General features: G+C 41.5%; 1 protein-coding gene across 10 annotated transcripts in view; it reads right to left on the bottom strand.

The window, feature by feature from the left end:
- Positions 1–17,080, bottom strand: part of LOC143022648 (uncharacterized) — a 76,338-nt gene that overhangs the window by 37,595 nt on the left and 21,663 nt on the right. For 7 of the 10 annotated variants that reach the window (XM_076180966.1, XM_076180964.1, XM_076180963.1 and 4 more), the window contains one exon: positions 12,039–12,159. In XM_076180966.1, the coding sequence (XP_076037081.1) occupies positions 12,039–12,152 (114 nt within the window). In that variant the 5' untranslated portion in view covers positions 12,153–12,159. Of the gene's footprint in view, positions 1–12,038; positions 12,160–15,314; positions 15,381–17,080 lie in introns of those variants that run through there. The other 3 variants (XM_076180959.1, XM_076180967.1, XM_076180965.1) reach the window with 3 other exon arrangements.

Consider the following 17,080-nt stretch of genomic DNA (forward strand, 5'->3'; position numbering starts at 1 on the left):
GCTTTAATAAATTTCCGCAAGATGTCCACCATATTGAGATACTGCAACCAGAGTTTTGCTGTTGGCATAGTCATCATATCCTTTTTGTTGTCAAGTTCAGTCTGGATTCTTTGCAACACTTTTGCAGAACAAACTTCTTCCACTGAGAGGGAAGAGGACATTGCTCTGTCATACACTTCACTTGCTGTAGTTATGTCAGTCGTCACTGTATCTGAAGGAATATCTTGTGGTTCTACATTATCTGTCTCAGTATCAGCAGTTGCCACTTGTGGTTCCTGAACTGTGTCTTTGGTTGGCACAAGCACATTGTAGGCATCAGCAACCAAAATGGTGTTTAGTGCAGCATCTACCAGCGTATGTCCCCGCACTGCTATGGAAACAGCTTTGCCTGTCATCATGTGGGGCACTGTGTTTCCAGCATATACCACTTTGAGCAACTCTTGCAGTCCCGAGCCTGCCATTAAGTGACCTATGCTCCCAAGAAAGCTCATCTGCATTTGAAATCCCCCAAGCCTGAGGACTATGCGCTTGAGATCACTGTCATTTGATTGAGACCTATATTATAATCGTTAAAGCTTTCCAGTACAAGGGTTGGTCGAATGTGAGGACTGGAGTAACGTCGTATAGTTGAGCTTGGGTAGACACAAACTTCATTGTAGAGTAGATACATGAAGCTTGACTGGGATCAAGGTCAATCATTGGAAGGACTGTCACAGAAGCTTTTCCTGGGGGTTGACCTCGATGCAGGAACTGCATCATACCAAACCATGATGGCCTTGGAGAGTGGGAGGTAACGATGTCTTCCACAGTATATCTAACTCTGATGTTGGATCCTCTTCTGTCGTGCGAACCAGTGGATTGTAGATGATAGGTTCTAATGCTGGAGGAATTTTGAAGTACTGAATGTTAATGCGACCAATGGCAGCAATCTCTTTATCCGTCACACGGACTTTGGGGACAGCCTTGCTTGTTTTTGTCGCCCTGGCTGTTCAACTTATACATCTATGGGGTGGTGCGAGATGTGAATGCAAGGGTAGTGGGAAAGGGATTGGAAATGGTTAAAGAAAATGGAGAAAAGTGGGAGGTGAGCCAGCTATTGTTTGCGGACGACACTGCGCTTGAGGCAGGATCGGAAGAGGGATTGAGGAAGTTGGTGGCAGAGTTTGAGAGAATATGTGATAGAAGAAAGCTAAAGATAAATGTGGGTAAAGTAAGGTGATGAGATGTACAAGGGGTGAAAGTGGCAGTAGACTGGAAGTGAGCATTAAGGGAGAGCGACTGGAGGAAGTGGATAGTTTTAGATACTTGGGTGCAAATGTGGCAGGAAAAGGTGGAGTGAAGGTGGAGGTAGAATGTAGATTGAGAGAAGAGAGTAAATGCCTTGGTGGATTAAAGAGTGTAATGAGGAATAGACATTTGGGAATGGATGCGAAGAGGAGACTGTATGAAGGAGTGATTGTGCCAACAGCACTGTGTGGGACAGAAACATGGAACATAAGAGAAGAGAGAAGGAGTTTGAAGGTGTCTGAAGGAGATGAGGTGTCTGAGAAGTATGGTGGGGGTTATTAGGCTAGATAGAGTGAGAAATGAGGAGGTGAGGAGGAGAACAGGGGTGGAAAAGGAGCTGGGAGATAGGGTTGATGAAAGAATATTAGGATGGTTTGGACACATGGAAAGAATGAGTGAAGAAAGACTAGTAAAAGAGGTATGGAAGGCAGATGTGGAAGGAGTGAACATGAGGGGACGTCCTAGGATGAGGTGGATGGATGGGGTGAAGGGGGCTTTGGGGAAGAGGGGTATGTCTGTTGAGGAAGGACGGGAGAGGACAGAAGACAGGGGTGAATGGGGAATGGTTGTATATGGATGATGTTGTGATTGCATGAGGTGGAATGGGTGGGGTGGGGGGTGAGGTAGTATGTGTGAGCAAAAGTTGACGCAGCCCGAAGGGATTTCTCCCCATCCTCTCCTTTTATGCAAGGGGGGACGGAGAGGGAGGGTCGCCGATTTAATGAAGCGGCCTTGCTGTGGATGTGCTGTGTCTTGCGACACTGCTTCTGACCTAGAGCAGTGGGCAAGGTGCAGGGATGACCCGTCATCCAGGAGGTGCTCAGATAAGAGGGAGGGTGGGAGGGGTGTGGAGTGTATTCAGGGATGAAATGGGTGGGAATGATTTTATGCATTTCCCTTTTTGGCTACCTCCCTTGTAAGGGGGAAAAAGCCATGGTATATGTATGATATACTAAAACACTAGTACATGTGCACTAGTACTACTATATTAGTACACTAATATACTAGTTCTAGTACACTGGTAAATTATAATGTTTAACTAATACAAGTATACAAGAAAATTAGTACACCTGTATTAATACACGAGAACACTAGTACTAATACCCTAGTACACTCGTAGTAGTTCACTAATACTAGTACACTAGCACTAATACACTAGTAACAGTTACTAATGCTAGTACTAGTACTACTACATTAGTACTAGTATATTAGTACAAGTACACTAGTATTGTTACACTAGCACTGGTACATTAGTATAAGTTTACTAGTACAATAGTACTAATACACTAGTTCATGTAAAACTAATAGACAGCTCGTACATGTGTAATAAACACATATAAAACTTAGAAAAAACTACGAGAAAGAAACTACGAGAAAGATATAATAGACAAATGGAAGGATCAACCAAGTCTGCCACTTTTTTTCTTGTTCCTGCAGGTGACAGTGACCCGCATCCGCACAGTAAGCAATTATCGTCATGTCAACAATCGACTTGACCTCTCACCTCTCACCTGACCCCCAGAAGATGCGATGCTCACACGTGACCCCGATTCCTACGTGAGGTCAGAGTTAGCAGGCGTCGTGTCACATCTCATTGCAAATATATATATACATATATATATATATATATATATGTATATATATACATATATATCATACTAACATGTAACAAAAATAAATATATAAAATAAAAATAATTCTTTCCGTAAAGGGAGAGCAATTTCCCATAAGCTTTGCTTCATGTTCTCCCTTTACAACAAGTAATTTTGTAAAAATTTTGTATATGTATAAATTGTATTTGATTTTGTTGAAAACTCCTTTACAGATATGTAAATGATAAATTAAAAGACAAACACAAAATAGTGAAACTGCGTGAAAGAGATAAAGAATATATAGATGACATAGAAATGGCTTAAGTTATGATCAGACATTTCAGGTCTGTTTTTACAATTGAAAGCTCACAAATTTGGGAAGATGGACAACGAGAAATATCCCTAAAATGAAAGACATAAATTAAGGGTCACGCAGAAAGAAATGAGACAAAATATAAAACCTAGATGTTAGGAAATCACATGGACCGGATGGAATTGCAAATTGGATATTGAAAGAGTGTACAGCTAAACTAACAGACAAATTATACAAGATAATAGATTTCTCACTCAAAGAAGGAAAGGTACTACAAGATTGGAAAATGCAAACATTGTACCAATATACAAAGGAGGAAACAAAGAAAATCCTACAAACTTCAGACCGGTATCTCTTACAAGCACAGTAGCAAAAATATGTGAAAAAGTTATTAGGAACAAATGGATCAAACACTTGGAAGAGAATAAAATACTAAACCCTAAACAATTTGGCTTTAGAAGTGGAAGATTGTGTATCACACAATTAATATGTTTTTACTCAAGATTAATTTCTTAGCATTTCCCACTGCAGCTATCTTTCCCTCCCTATCCTCCTTCACATTAAGCAACTCCCTAAAATATTCTGCCCATCTTCCCCTTACTGCCTTCTCCTCCATTATTATCTCTCCATCTGCACCTTTTGCCTTTTCATCTCTACTTGATTCGCCTCCTCTTCCTTTCTTAATTTCTTTCCAAAACATCTTTTTATTACTTTCAAAATTTTCTGTCATACTCTTACCCCATTTTACATCTGCTCTCCTCTTTGCCTCCTTTACCTTTTTCTTTACTTCTCTTTTCTTTTCCCTGTACTTGTAGCTTGTTAAGTGTAGTCGGGAAGGCTTATGGGAGGATCTTGATTGAGAGGATTAGGAGAGGAACAGAGGGAGTAATTGGTGAGGAACAGTGTGGGTTTAGGACAGGTAGAGGTTGTGTAGATCAGATTTTTGTGGTAAGACAGATATGTGAGAAAGCTATAGGAAAGGGGAAGGATGTTTTCTGGGCCTTTATGGATCTGGAAAAGGCTTACGACAGGGTAGACAGAAAGGCACTGTGGGAGGTTATGCGGATATACGGGATAGGAGGAAAGCTTCTCGGAGCTGTCAAGAGTTTTTATGAGAGTAGTAGAGCTTGTGTCAGGATTAGAAATGGAGAGAGTGAGTGCTTTGAGGTAAAGGTGGGACTTCGTCAGGGATGTGTTATGTCACCCTGGCTGTTCAACTTATACATGGATGGAGTGGTGCAAGAGGTGAATGCAAGGGTAGTGGGTCAGGGATTGGAGATGGTTAAGGAAAATGGAGAAAAGTGGGAGGTGAGCCAGCTGTTGTTTGTGGACGACACTGTGCTTGTGGCAGGATCAGAGGAGGGATTGAGGAAGTTGGTGACAGTTTGGGAGAGTGTGTGATAGAAGCAAGCTGAAGATAAGTGTGGGTAAAAGTAAGGTGATGAGATGTACAAGGGCTGGAAGTGGCAGTAATCTGGAAGTGAGCATTAAGGGAGAGCAACTGGAGGAAGTGGATAGTTTTAGATATTTGGTTGCAAATGTGGCAGGAAAAGGTGGAGTGAAGGTGGAGGTAGAATGTAGATTGAGAGAAGAGAGTAAATGCCTTGGTGGTTTAAAAAGTGTAATGAGGAATAGAAATTTGGGAATGGATGCTAAGAGGAGACTGTATGAAGGAGTGATTGTGACAACATCACTGTATGGAGCAGAAACATGGAACATAAGAGAGAAAGAGAGAGTTTGAATGTGTTTGAGATGAAGTGTCTGAGAAGTATGATGGAGGTTACTAGGCTAGATAGAGTGAGAAATGAGGAAGTGAGGAGGAGAACAGGGGTGGAAAGGGAGTTGGGAGATAGGGTTGATGAAAGAGTATTAGGATGGTTTGGACACATGGAAAGAATGAGTGAAGAAAGACTAGTAAAGGAGGTATGGAAGGCAGATGTGGAGGAAGTGAACATGAGGGGACGTCCTAGGATGAGATGGATGGATGGGGTGAAGGGGGCTTTGGGGAAGAGGGGAATGTCTGTTGAGGAAGGATGGGAGAGGACAGAAGACAGGGGTGAATGGAGAATGGTTGTATATGGAAAATGTTGTGATGCATGAGGTGGAATGGACGGGGGAATGGGGGGTGAGGTAGTGTGTGTGAGCAAAAATTTTGACGCAGCCCAAAGGGATTTCTCCCCGTCCTCTCCTTTATATGGGGGGACGGAGAGGGGGGGTCGCCGATTTAATGAAGCAGCCTTGCTGTGGATGTGCTGTGTCTTGCGACACTGCTTCTGACCCAGGGCAGTGGACAGGGTGCAGGGATGACCCGTCATCTAGGAGGTGCTAAGATGGGAGGAAGTGTGGAAGGGTGTGGAGTGTTTTCGGGGATGGAATGGGTGGGAATGATTTTATGCCTTGTCCTTTTTGGCTACCTCCCTGGTAAGGGGTAAAAAGCCTTGGTATGATGTATGTACTCAAGATTAATAGAAATAATACAAGAAAGAGATGGCTGGGCTGATTGTGCCTTCTTAGACTTGCAGAAGGCTTTTGACAAAGTACCACATAAAAAGCTAATAAGAAAAATTGAAATAATAGGAGGAATACAAGGTAAGCTACTGGAATGGATGAGAGATTTCTCGAGTGGGAGAAAAATGAGAGTGGTACTTAGAGACAAGAACTCGAACTGGGAAGATATGATAAGTGGCATCCCACAGGGCTCTGTATTGGCTCCTTTAATGTTTCCCATTTATATAAATGATATGGATGAGGGAGTGAGGTATTACATGAACCTCTTTGCTGATGATGCCAAATTACTTAAGAGAGCAAGCACAGAAGAAGACTGCAGATTGCTATAAGCAGACCTGGATAGAATATGGAAATGGAGTCAGAAGTGTGAAGTGAACTTTAACATTAAGAAATGCAGTACAATGGAATTTGGAAAAAGCAAAAATAGAATATCGGGTCAATATAAAATTGGTACTAAGGAAGTCAAACAAGTCGACTCCGAAAGGGACCTAGGAGTAATTATCTCGAGTGACTTGACACCTGATAAACATGTCAATAAACTAGTTAAAAAACTTAAGATCAATGAGAGTGGAGTTTGGAGAAACTTTAAACTTATTAAGATCAATGAGAGTGGCCTTTGACTACATGGATGAAGAAATGGAGAAAATATTAATTAAATTGATAAGACCTAAATTAGAGTATGCTGCGACACTATGGGCACCTAGTAAAGAAAGAAAGAAAGAAAGAAAGAAAGAAAGAAAGAAAGAAAAAAAAAAAAAAAAAAAAAAGAGCAGCAACAAAAATGGCACCTACACTTTTAATTTTGACATATGAACAAAGATTGGATAAGTTACATCTAGCAACACTGGAACAGAGAAGAGAATGAGGTGATTTAATTATCTACAGAATTATGAAATGGAGGAAATTCTAGACAACTTATCAAAATGAGACAAGAGAAACAGGACATGAAAGGAAGCTAAAGAAGGACAGTTACAGAAGAGATTTGAAAAAGAATAGCTTCCCACATGGACTGATGTCTGGAACAAACTAAATGGGGAAACAGTGAGTGCCAAAACTATACAAGATTTTAAGAATAAACTGGATGTGGAGAGATAAAAAATGGGTCACAACAAGCATAGCTCTCGTCCCGTAAAATACAAATAGGTAAATACAACTATTATACCAATACCTAATACACAAGTTCTTTAGCAATTTGAATCTAAGTTGTGATCACTATTTGCAATGGTTTCACCAACTTCTATATCGACAATTGTCATACTCTCGTGGCTAGTGATCAACAGATCGAGTAAATTTCCATGTCTTCTGGGTCTTTTACATATAGAAAACTTAAGTAAATATTAATGAGTAAAAATAATATCCGTCTTGGTTATATGAATAGAATTTCCATGTAAAGCCAAACAAATAAGAATGCATGTTACCAATATACCTTTACAATTAATATTTTTCTGCCTATCATGGTAACACATTAACTTAGTTTGATTATATAAGGGATTGTTGGTAATCTACTTTTATTCATTTTTTTTATTTTTTTTATTTATTATATTTATTTATTATTATTATTATTATTTTTTTTTTTTTGAGTAGTGGGATCCCCTTGAAAAGAAGAACGCTGGTCGTCGCTTTTAACTTCTACATCTCCTTTCCATAAAACGAAATATACTAGAATAGTATGGGGTGAAGTGTTACATCCTGGGCATTTGTCCACAATGCAGTCATCCAGCCTCTTCTGGTAGCTTAGAAGGGCTGGGTGGTGGCTGCACCGCAGTCTGGTCAGGTGGACTGTGTCCTTTTGTGGGAGAGAGGATTCAGAGGGATGGCTATCAGGGGGTCTGGCATGCAGCAGTGTGTTGTCCTTTAGTGTGTTAATGGAGCAGTGAGTGATATGATCATGAATATGTTTCCGGAGGCTGGTATTTGGTGGTTTTGGAGGAAGAGAAGAGAGTATTTGTGTGTGATATAGATATTTGGGTGTTTTTTTTTTTTTTTTTCTTGGTGTGTGTGTGTTCTGCTATATAGTGTAGTGGGTGTGCTGTGTTTGTGGAGGCTGCAGCAAGTGTTTGTGTGTCTCTCTTGTCAAGGTGATCTTTGACTTTGAGGACATTTGTTTCATAGTGTAGGTGGTCTGTAGGTGTTGTATATGTGCAGCCTGTAATTGTTTTTAATGCTTTGTTTTGTATGGTGGAATAAAAAGTGTAAGGAGGAATAGAAATTTGGGAATAGATGTGAAGAGGAGACTGTATGAAGGAGTGATTGTGACAACATCACTGTATGGAGCAGAAACATGGAACATAAGAGAGGAAGAGAGAACGAGCTTGAATGTGTTTCAGATGAAGTGTCTGAGAAGTATGATGGGGGTTACTAGGCTAGATAGAGTGAGAAACCAGGAGGTGAGGAGGAGAACAGGGGTGGAAAGGGAGTTGGGAGATAGGGTTGATGAAAGAGTATTAAGATGGTTTGGACACATGAAAAGAATGAGTGAAGAAAGACTAGTAAAGGAGGTATGGAAGGCAGATGTGGAGGGAGTGAACATGAGGGGACGTCCTAGGATGAGATGGATGGATGGGATGAAGGGGGCTTTGGGGAAGAGGGGAAAGTCTGTTGAGGAAGGATGGGAGAGGACAAAAAATGAGTGAATGGAGAATGGTTGTATATGGAAAATGTTGTGATGCATGAGGTGGAATGGACGGGGGGATGGGGGGTGAGGTAGTGTGTGTGAGCAAAATTTTGATGCAGCCCGAAGGGATTTCTCCCCGTCCTCTCCTTTATATGGGGGGACGGAGAGGGGGATCGCCGATTTAATGAAGCGGCCTTGCTGTGGATGTGCTGTGTCTTGCGACACTGCTTCTGACCCAGGGCAGTGGACAGGGTGTAGGGATGACCCGTCATCTAGGAGGTGCTAAGATGAGAGGGAGGGTGGAGGGGTGTGGAGTGTTTTCGGGGATGGAATGGGTGGGAATGATTTTTGTGCCATTTCCTTTTTGGCTACCTCCCTAGTAGGGGGGAAAAAGCCTTGGTATATGTATGTATGTTTTGTATGGTCTGAAGGGTGTTGAGGTGTGTCTCACTGAGATTAGGTGCCCTTGCTGGACTTGCATAATTCATCACTGAGTGTATGCAATTGTTTATTTTAAGGTAAGTTTCTTTGTTTTGTCCAAATGTTGTTTCAGTAATTGATTTAAGTGCATTGAGTCTAGGTGTGCATTTACTTTTTATGTTTGTGATGTGTTGTTTAAATGACATGGATATATCATATGTTACACCATATAGAGATAAGGAATGTATTTGTGTTCTTTTGTCCAGTTGGTGAAAAGTGTTGCTGTGGATTTGGCTGGGGCTATTTTGAGTCTCTTTGTAATAAACCATGTGTTGAGTGTATCAAGGCATGGCTGTATTATTGTGATTGTTATGTCGTCTGCATAGGAAGAGATTTGTATTTCTGAGGTGTCTGGTGTAAGTATATCATGCATGTATAGAATAAAGAGTGTGGGGAATAGAACTGAGCCCTGTGGTACTCCATTCTTAATGTTTCTGGTGTGCAATGATTGGCCTTCATATGACACATAAGCATTTCTGCCTGCCAGATAAATGGCCAGCCATCTTTTAGTGTGTGTGCTGTGTCCAGGGCAGTGGACAGGGTGCAGGGATGACCCGTCATCTAGGAGGTGCTAAGATGGGAGGGAGGGTGGAGGGGTGTGGAGTGTTTTCGGGGATGGAATGGGTGGGAATGATTTTATGCCTTTTCCTTTTTGGCTACCTCCCTAGTAGGGGGGAAAAAGCCTTGGTATATGTATGTATGTATCTTTTAGTGTTATTGTGCATGTCTTTGTTATATATTTTGTTTGTTACTTTGTGGAGGGGGATAGCATCAAAAGCTTTACCAATGTCTAATGTTATAAGAAGTGTTCTGTGATGGGGCCTATCTGAATTGATGCCATCTAATATTCTTTGTGTGAGATTTATTAGAAGAGTGTGGAGTGTAGTGGCCTAAAACTGTGTTGTGATTCAGCAAGGAGAATATGTAGTATGAGGGAGTTGGGAGATATGGTTGATGAGTATTGAATCTATTTTTCCTGATAAAAAAGTAGTTTTAAGATTCATTTCGATAAGCACCTAAGAAATATGCTGTAATAAATGGCATTTTTATTTTATTTGTTATTATTAATGGTTTATTTCTAGTTATTCATTTATTGTCAATTATTCTTATTTTTGTTCATCATTTTTCATCATCTTATTCTTTTACCTACCTGTTTATTATCTATGTTTTCCACATCCAACCTAGTTATGGACCAAAAGGTCTCCTGCTGGCATGCTCTTCCTTTGTAATCCTTTGGTTTGGACACATGGAAAGAATGAGTGAAGAAAGATTAGTAACAGAGGTGTGGAAGGAGTGAACATGAAGGGGCGACCAAGGATGAGATGGGTGGATGGGGTGAAAAGGGCATTGGGAAAGAGGGGAATGTCTGTTGAGGAAGGACGGGAGAGGACAGAAGATAGGGGTGAATGGAGAATGGTTGTGTATGGATGATGCTGTGATGCATGAAAGGGAGTGGGTGGGAGATGGGGGGGTGAGGGAGTATGTGTGAAAAATAAATTGATGCAGCCTGAAGGGATTTCTCCCCCATCTCCATTCCTGCAGGAGGGGTCAGAGGGTCTTTTTTTTTTTTTTGCTGATTTAATGAAGCAGGCTTGCTGTGGATGTGCTGTGTCTTGCAACACTGCTTCTAACCCAGGGCAGTGGGCGAGTTGCAGGGATAACCTGTCTTCCAGGAGCAGCCAAGATAAGAGAGAGGAACGGGGGTGAATGGAAGTGGGGTATGTGCAAATGGAATAGGTGGGGGTGGATTTTATGCCTTTGTTTTTGGCTACCTCCCTTGTACCATATACCATAACAAAGGCTTTTTCCCCCTTGTATGGGGGGGTACCCAAAAAGAAAAAGGCATAGAAACCACTCCCACCCATTCTATTTCCTATATATTCCACTCCCCTCCACCCTCCCTATTATCTTGGCACCTCCTGGAAGACGGGTCATCCCTGCATCCTGTCCACTGCCCTGGGTCAGAAGCAGTGTTGCAAGACACAGCACATCCACAGCAAGGCCGCTTCATAAATTCGGCAACCCCCCCTCTCCGTCCCCTCATGCAGAAAAGGAGAAGACGGGGAGAAATCCCTTCGGGCTGTGTCAAATTTTTCTCATACATACTTCCTTAACCCCACCCCCACCCACTGCCCCTCATGCATCACAGCATCATCCATACACAACCCCTCTCCATTCACCCCTATCTTCTGTCCTCTCCCATCCTTCCTCCAGACATTCCTCTCTTTTGTAATACCCCTTTCACCCCATCCATCCATCTCATCCTAGGTCGACCCCTCATATTCACTCCTTCCACACTTCTTTTACTAATCTTTCTTCACCCATTCTTTCCATGTGTCCAAACCATCCCAATACTCTTTCATCCACCCTTTGTCCCAGCTCCCTTTCCACCCCTGTTCTCCTCCTAACCTCCTCATTTCTCACTCTATCTAGCCTAGTAACCCCTATCATACTTCTCAGACATTTCATTCAAACTCCTCCTCTCTTATGTTCCATGTTTCTGCCCCTTTCAGTGCTGTTGGCACAATCACTCCTTCATGTTATAAGCTCACTTGTAAGGGGGGAAAAGCCTTTGGTATATATATGTGTCATCACAGACACATCAAATAGTCAAAGAATTTTTAAATATCTTCACCTTCCTAAACAAGGCAGTGAACAAGTGGAACACATTACCAGTTGTTGTTGCCTTGTGTTGTTCATAACAAAATAGAGGAACACGATCACCTTCACAGGCTCTCAACAGAGTTTCCACTTGCTATGTCGTATTCTTGTCTGATGGCTACCCCAGTACCCCCTTCCTCCATGTTCTACCCTGTTAGAACCCTTACAGACTTGTTGGTCCAAGGATTGCAGTAGAAATAATAAGCCATACCAACTATCAAGGAGCTAACTCCGCACCCCCACCCACATGGAACCTGAGAAGAAAGAAGTGATATGGCAGAACTATTTGGGAGGCTGTGCACAAAAGACAGACAAATATGAATTCAAATCTAAATATGATCATTGAAATTAAGGATATAGATTAATTTGCAACTGTACATGATTTTGAGAATAGGTATGTCATATTGGAGAGTAGTAGATGGGACCCAACAAGCGTTGCTATTTTCCTACATACTACAGTTAGGTAAATGCATACATAACAGGACCCCATGAGCATAGCTCATTTCTTGTGGGTAAATATACATGAGAGGTAATATATCATTTTTTTTAACATGTCTTTCTATACATAATATTTATCACTCACCTTGAATTTGCTTGTATTAACAAAGTGTGTCCAGGGTTCAACATCTTCTCTTCTCTTCTGCAGCCACTCCTTTGCAGCTGGAGATGCCATCTGCAGCTGCACAGGCAATTGCATTATCAAACTGAAATAAATACATCAAATGTTATCAGCTAAATCTATCAAATCTATCTCAAATGACCATTAGCTGGAAGAATTAAAACTAAGGTCACATCCACTCACAAATACCCATTATCTTCTGTCCCAATCTCATCTGTATCCACATTAGCCTTGATGTTAACTTATGTCAGCAACGAATGATGGCATAATTTTTGGCCAAAGCACACAAAAGCTACACCAGTAGTGTGTGCAAAAACAATACATGAATTTAAAAATAGTTTAGATAAAATGAGATATGAAGACGGGACACCACGAGCATAGCTCCCCTTCCCGTAAAATACAACTAGGTAAATACAAAATAATTCAAATTATATAGTGAACCACAACAGCCATTCTGAACAACAAAAGTTGCATTGAGACATATTTCTATAGCCAGAATGATATAACACACTATACATACTGTACATATACTGTCAAGTGCTTTTCCCCCCTTACAAGGGAGATGGCCAAACTCAAAGACATAAATCCACTCCCACCCATTTCATTCCCCCATACTTCACTCCCACTCACCACCCCTCCCTTGCTCTTTCCTTGGTTCCTCCTGGATGATGGGTCATCCCTGCAGCTTGCCCACTGCCCTGGGTCAAAAGCAATGCAGCAAGGCTGCTTCATTTAATTAGTGACCCCCGTCTTCATCCCCTCATGCAGACAAAGAGAAGATGGGGAGAAATCCTTTTAGGCTGCATCAAAATATCATTTCCACATGCTTCCTCACCCACACCCATCCCCCCACCCTCCCTTCCATGCATCACGGCATCATCCATACACAATTGTATACTACAATTAGGTAAATACAACTCTTCTCCACTCACTCCTATCTTCTATCTTCTTCCATCCTTCCTCAACAGACATTCCCCTCTTTCCAATGCCCCTTTTACCCTATCCATCCATCACATCCTAGGTCGACCCCTCATGTTCACTCCTTCCACCTCTCCCTTCCACACCTCTTTCACTAATCTTCCTGCACTCATTCTTTCCATGTGTCCAAACCATCCCAACACTCATAAACCCCATCTCCCATTTCACCTCATTTCTCACTTTATCTAGCCTAATAACCCCTAACATACTTCTCAGGCATTTCATCTCAAACTCATTTATACATTTCCTATCTTATATTCCATGTTTCTGCCTTAAAAAGTGCTGTTGGCACAATCACTCCTTCATACAATCTCCTCTTAGCATCCATTCCCAAATGTCTATTTCTCATTGCACTTTTTAATCCACCAAGGCATTTACTTGCTTCTCTCAATCTACATTCTACCTCCACCTCCATTCCTCCCTTTCCTGCCATATTTGTGCCCAAATATCTAAACCTATCCACTGCCACCAGTCCCACTTCCAATTTGCTGCTATCTTCTCCCATTGTACATTTCATCACCTTGTATTTACCCACATTTATCTTCAACTTCCTTCTTTCACACACCTTCTCAAACTGTTACCAACTCCCTCCTCTGATCCTGCTACAAGCAGTGTCGTCAGCAAACAACAACTGGCTTATCTCCCACTTTTCTCCATTTTCTTTAACCATCTTCAACCCCTGACCCACTACCCTTGCATTTACCTCTCGCACCACCCCATCCATGTATAGATTGAACAGCCAGGGTGACAGAACACATCTCTGACCAAGTCCCACCTTTACCTCAAACCACTCACTCTCTTCATTTCTAATCCTAACACACACCCTACTCCTCTCATAAAAACTCTTGACTGCTCTTAACAGCTTTCTTCCTATCTCATATGTCTGTAATACCTCCCACAATGCCTTTCCGTCTACCCTGTCATAAGCCTTTTCCAGATCCATAAAAGCCCAAAAAACATCCTTACCTATTCCTATACCTTTCTCACATATCTGTCTTACCACAAAAATCTGATATACGCAACCCCTACCTGTCCTAAACTAACAGTTCCTCACCAATTACTCCCTCTCCTAATCCTCTCAATCAAGACCCTCCCATAGGACTTCCCAACTACACTTAACAAACTGATCCCTTTGAAACTACTATACTCACACTTGTCCCCTTTTCCAGTGTAAAGTGGAACTATACAGGCAACTCTCCAGTCCTCTGGCACTCTACCCTCTCTTTATCAAATATTAAATAACCTCACCAGCCAGTCCACCATCTCTCTACCTCCTTTTTTCAGACATTCAGCATGACATCCATCCAACCCAGGTGCCTTACCTGCTCTCATCATCTCAACAACTGCCTTCACTTCATCTTTCCTTATTTCTCCTCCATTTTCTCCACTCATCATGGTCATTTTCTTAGCGCTTCCCACTGCAACTACCTTTCCCTATCCTCCTTCACATTTAACAACTCCCTAAAATATTCTTTATTTTGTATTTTATTTTGTATTTTTAGTTTTACCATATTTTTATTTTGATGTTTCAATTTGTAGTTTCACCATAAATAAATAGTTTTTCAATATATAAATAAAATATATAACTTTCAAAATTATTCTGAAATTACCTCAGCGGTGACGGTGTTTGGGGAACATTTCCGTAAAGGTGATTGGCTGTACAATACCGACTACCGATATGATTCCAGGAGACGAAACATCAAAGAAGCCTAGACAGAGGTACCTATGGAAGTGGCTAACAGCTATCAAGGGTATAACGAAGAAGACTTTCCAAGAAGATACGGTGTTGGCAGCTAGACTAAGGGACGAGTACAGTAAAATGTTCCCTGGGTTGTACGCTAACATCAAGACCTTTAATGTTTAAGTGTCAATACGCAAGTTCCAAGGGAAGGTGATCGCCTTCAAATTAACTCAAGAGAACGATAAACAATTCAAATACAGTGATGACATGTTTGACGGATTGGAATGTTCGGACGATATGATAGAGGAGGATTCAGAGGCGTTCACGCGGCATTACTTCCCAGGATATAAGAAATTCGTTAAACATGGTGCAAAGTCGGATCACAGGAACTTCCAGATGCATTTCTTAGACAGACTTTTCAAAACATCAAAAAGAACTGTTATTCACAACAAATATGCTATAAGAAAGGTAAAAGCTGTGATTAAGCATAAAAATGAAACGAAAAAGAAAACTATCGTACACAACGCTCAATCTAACCTCAAACCAAGAACATAACTCTTTCAAAATGATTCTGAAATTACCTCAGTGGTGGCGGTGTTTGGGAGACACTTCCGTAAGGGATTCTCTGATTATCTATACCGGAACCACTAAAGAAAACGGAGAAATAGTAACGAAACGACCACACAATGTAGTATATAAGTTGTTCATGAATATTTTTTTAATTGAGCATGGAGTAATCAATATTCCTGAAGACATATTCAAACTAATAGAAGAAGCTATCAAGATCATTATGCCAGACTACGACACCGTCTACACATCAACCACTGGAGATTCATTGGAGGATATTAAGGATTAGATTTTGGACAAACTAAGGAAGGAAACTAAGGAACTACACGAGAAGTTGGATCAGATCTTCACCATGATGAAGAGGATGAGAGATGAAGACAGCGACGAAGAACATAGGTCGCCCAAATGTAGGTTTCACGCAGAAAAATACTGAGGTAGAATCTGACGAAGGCAAACCGTCGACTAAGAAATAAAACGCATCTGTGGATTGTATGGCCCACAAACAAAGCGACCAAGTGCCACAGGACAAGCAACCTGCCGAAGGTAGTTGCAGCAAAGCCGCTGCTTGTATATAAAAAATTGAAATTACTCTGCTCATCATGTATGGGGTCACATTTTCATATTTCTTCACTACAACCAAAGTAAACAAATTTATAGCATTCAATCAGCAATACATGTATCTACAGGTAGGTATAGGCCTAATATTACAATATTTGCATTCCCACATAGCATGGGTGTAAGCACTTGTTATACAAGGGGTTAAGGGGCTTCAGCCCATCCCCTAAAATTGAGAAAAGTATTACTATTGTTACTCACACACCCAAAAAACTATGTGTTTGCATCCTTGCTAAATGCCCAAATAAATATTAACAGTATTTTGCAAGAAAATGCAAAGGAAATGAATTGGGAAGAATTGACAATAAAAGGTGGAGAGGAACTCTAGGCAATGTCCTACTGGATTTGCCCACTGATTATACATTGACACAATGGGTTAAAGAAAACACTAGATATGGACACAATGAAGAACCATAGAGACTAGATATTCACTTCTGAGCCTGGAAGAGTGACCACCTACTAATAGAGTTCGAGCTTAAGGAACAAAATTATGTGAGAAGAAATGAGAAGCACAGAGAAGGAAGATTAATGTATAACAAAACTACATACATATACCAAGGCTTTTTCCCCCTTACAAGGGAGGTAGCCAAAAAGGAAAAGGCATAAAATCATTCCCACCCATTCCATCCCTGCATACACTCCACACCCCTCCATCCTCCCTCTTATCTTAGCACTTCCTGGATGACGGGTCATCCCTGCACCTTGTCCACTGCCCTGGGTCAGAAGCAGTGTCGCAAGACACAGCACATCCATAGCATGGCCGCTTCATTAAATCGGCGACCCTCCTCTCCGTCCCCCCATACATAAAAGGAGAAGACAGGGAGGAATCCCTTCGGGCTGCGTCAAATTTTGCTCACACATACTACCTCACCCCCATCCCCCTGCCCATTCCACCTCATGCATCACATCATCATCCATATACAACCATTCTCCATTCACCCCTGTCTTCTGTCCTCTCCCGTCTTTCAACAGACATTCCCCTCTTACCCAAAGCCCCCTTCACCCCATCCATCCACCTCATCCTGGGACGTCCCTTCATGTTCACTCCCTCCACATCTGCCTTCCATACCTTTTACTAGTCTTTCTTCACTCATTCTTTCCATGTGTCCAAACCATCCTAATACTCTTTCATCAACCCTATCTCCCAACTCCCTTTCCACCCCCA

The sequence above is a fragment of the Oratosquilla oratoria genome, unplaced genomic scaffold (genome assembly GCF_046742065.1).
Source record: "Oratosquilla oratoria isolate Oo_2021 unplaced genomic scaffold, ASM4674206v1 SCAFFOLD132, whole genome shotgun sequence".
NCBI lineage: Eukaryota > Metazoa > Arthropoda > Malacostraca > Stomatopoda > Squillidae > Oratosquilla > Oratosquilla oratoria.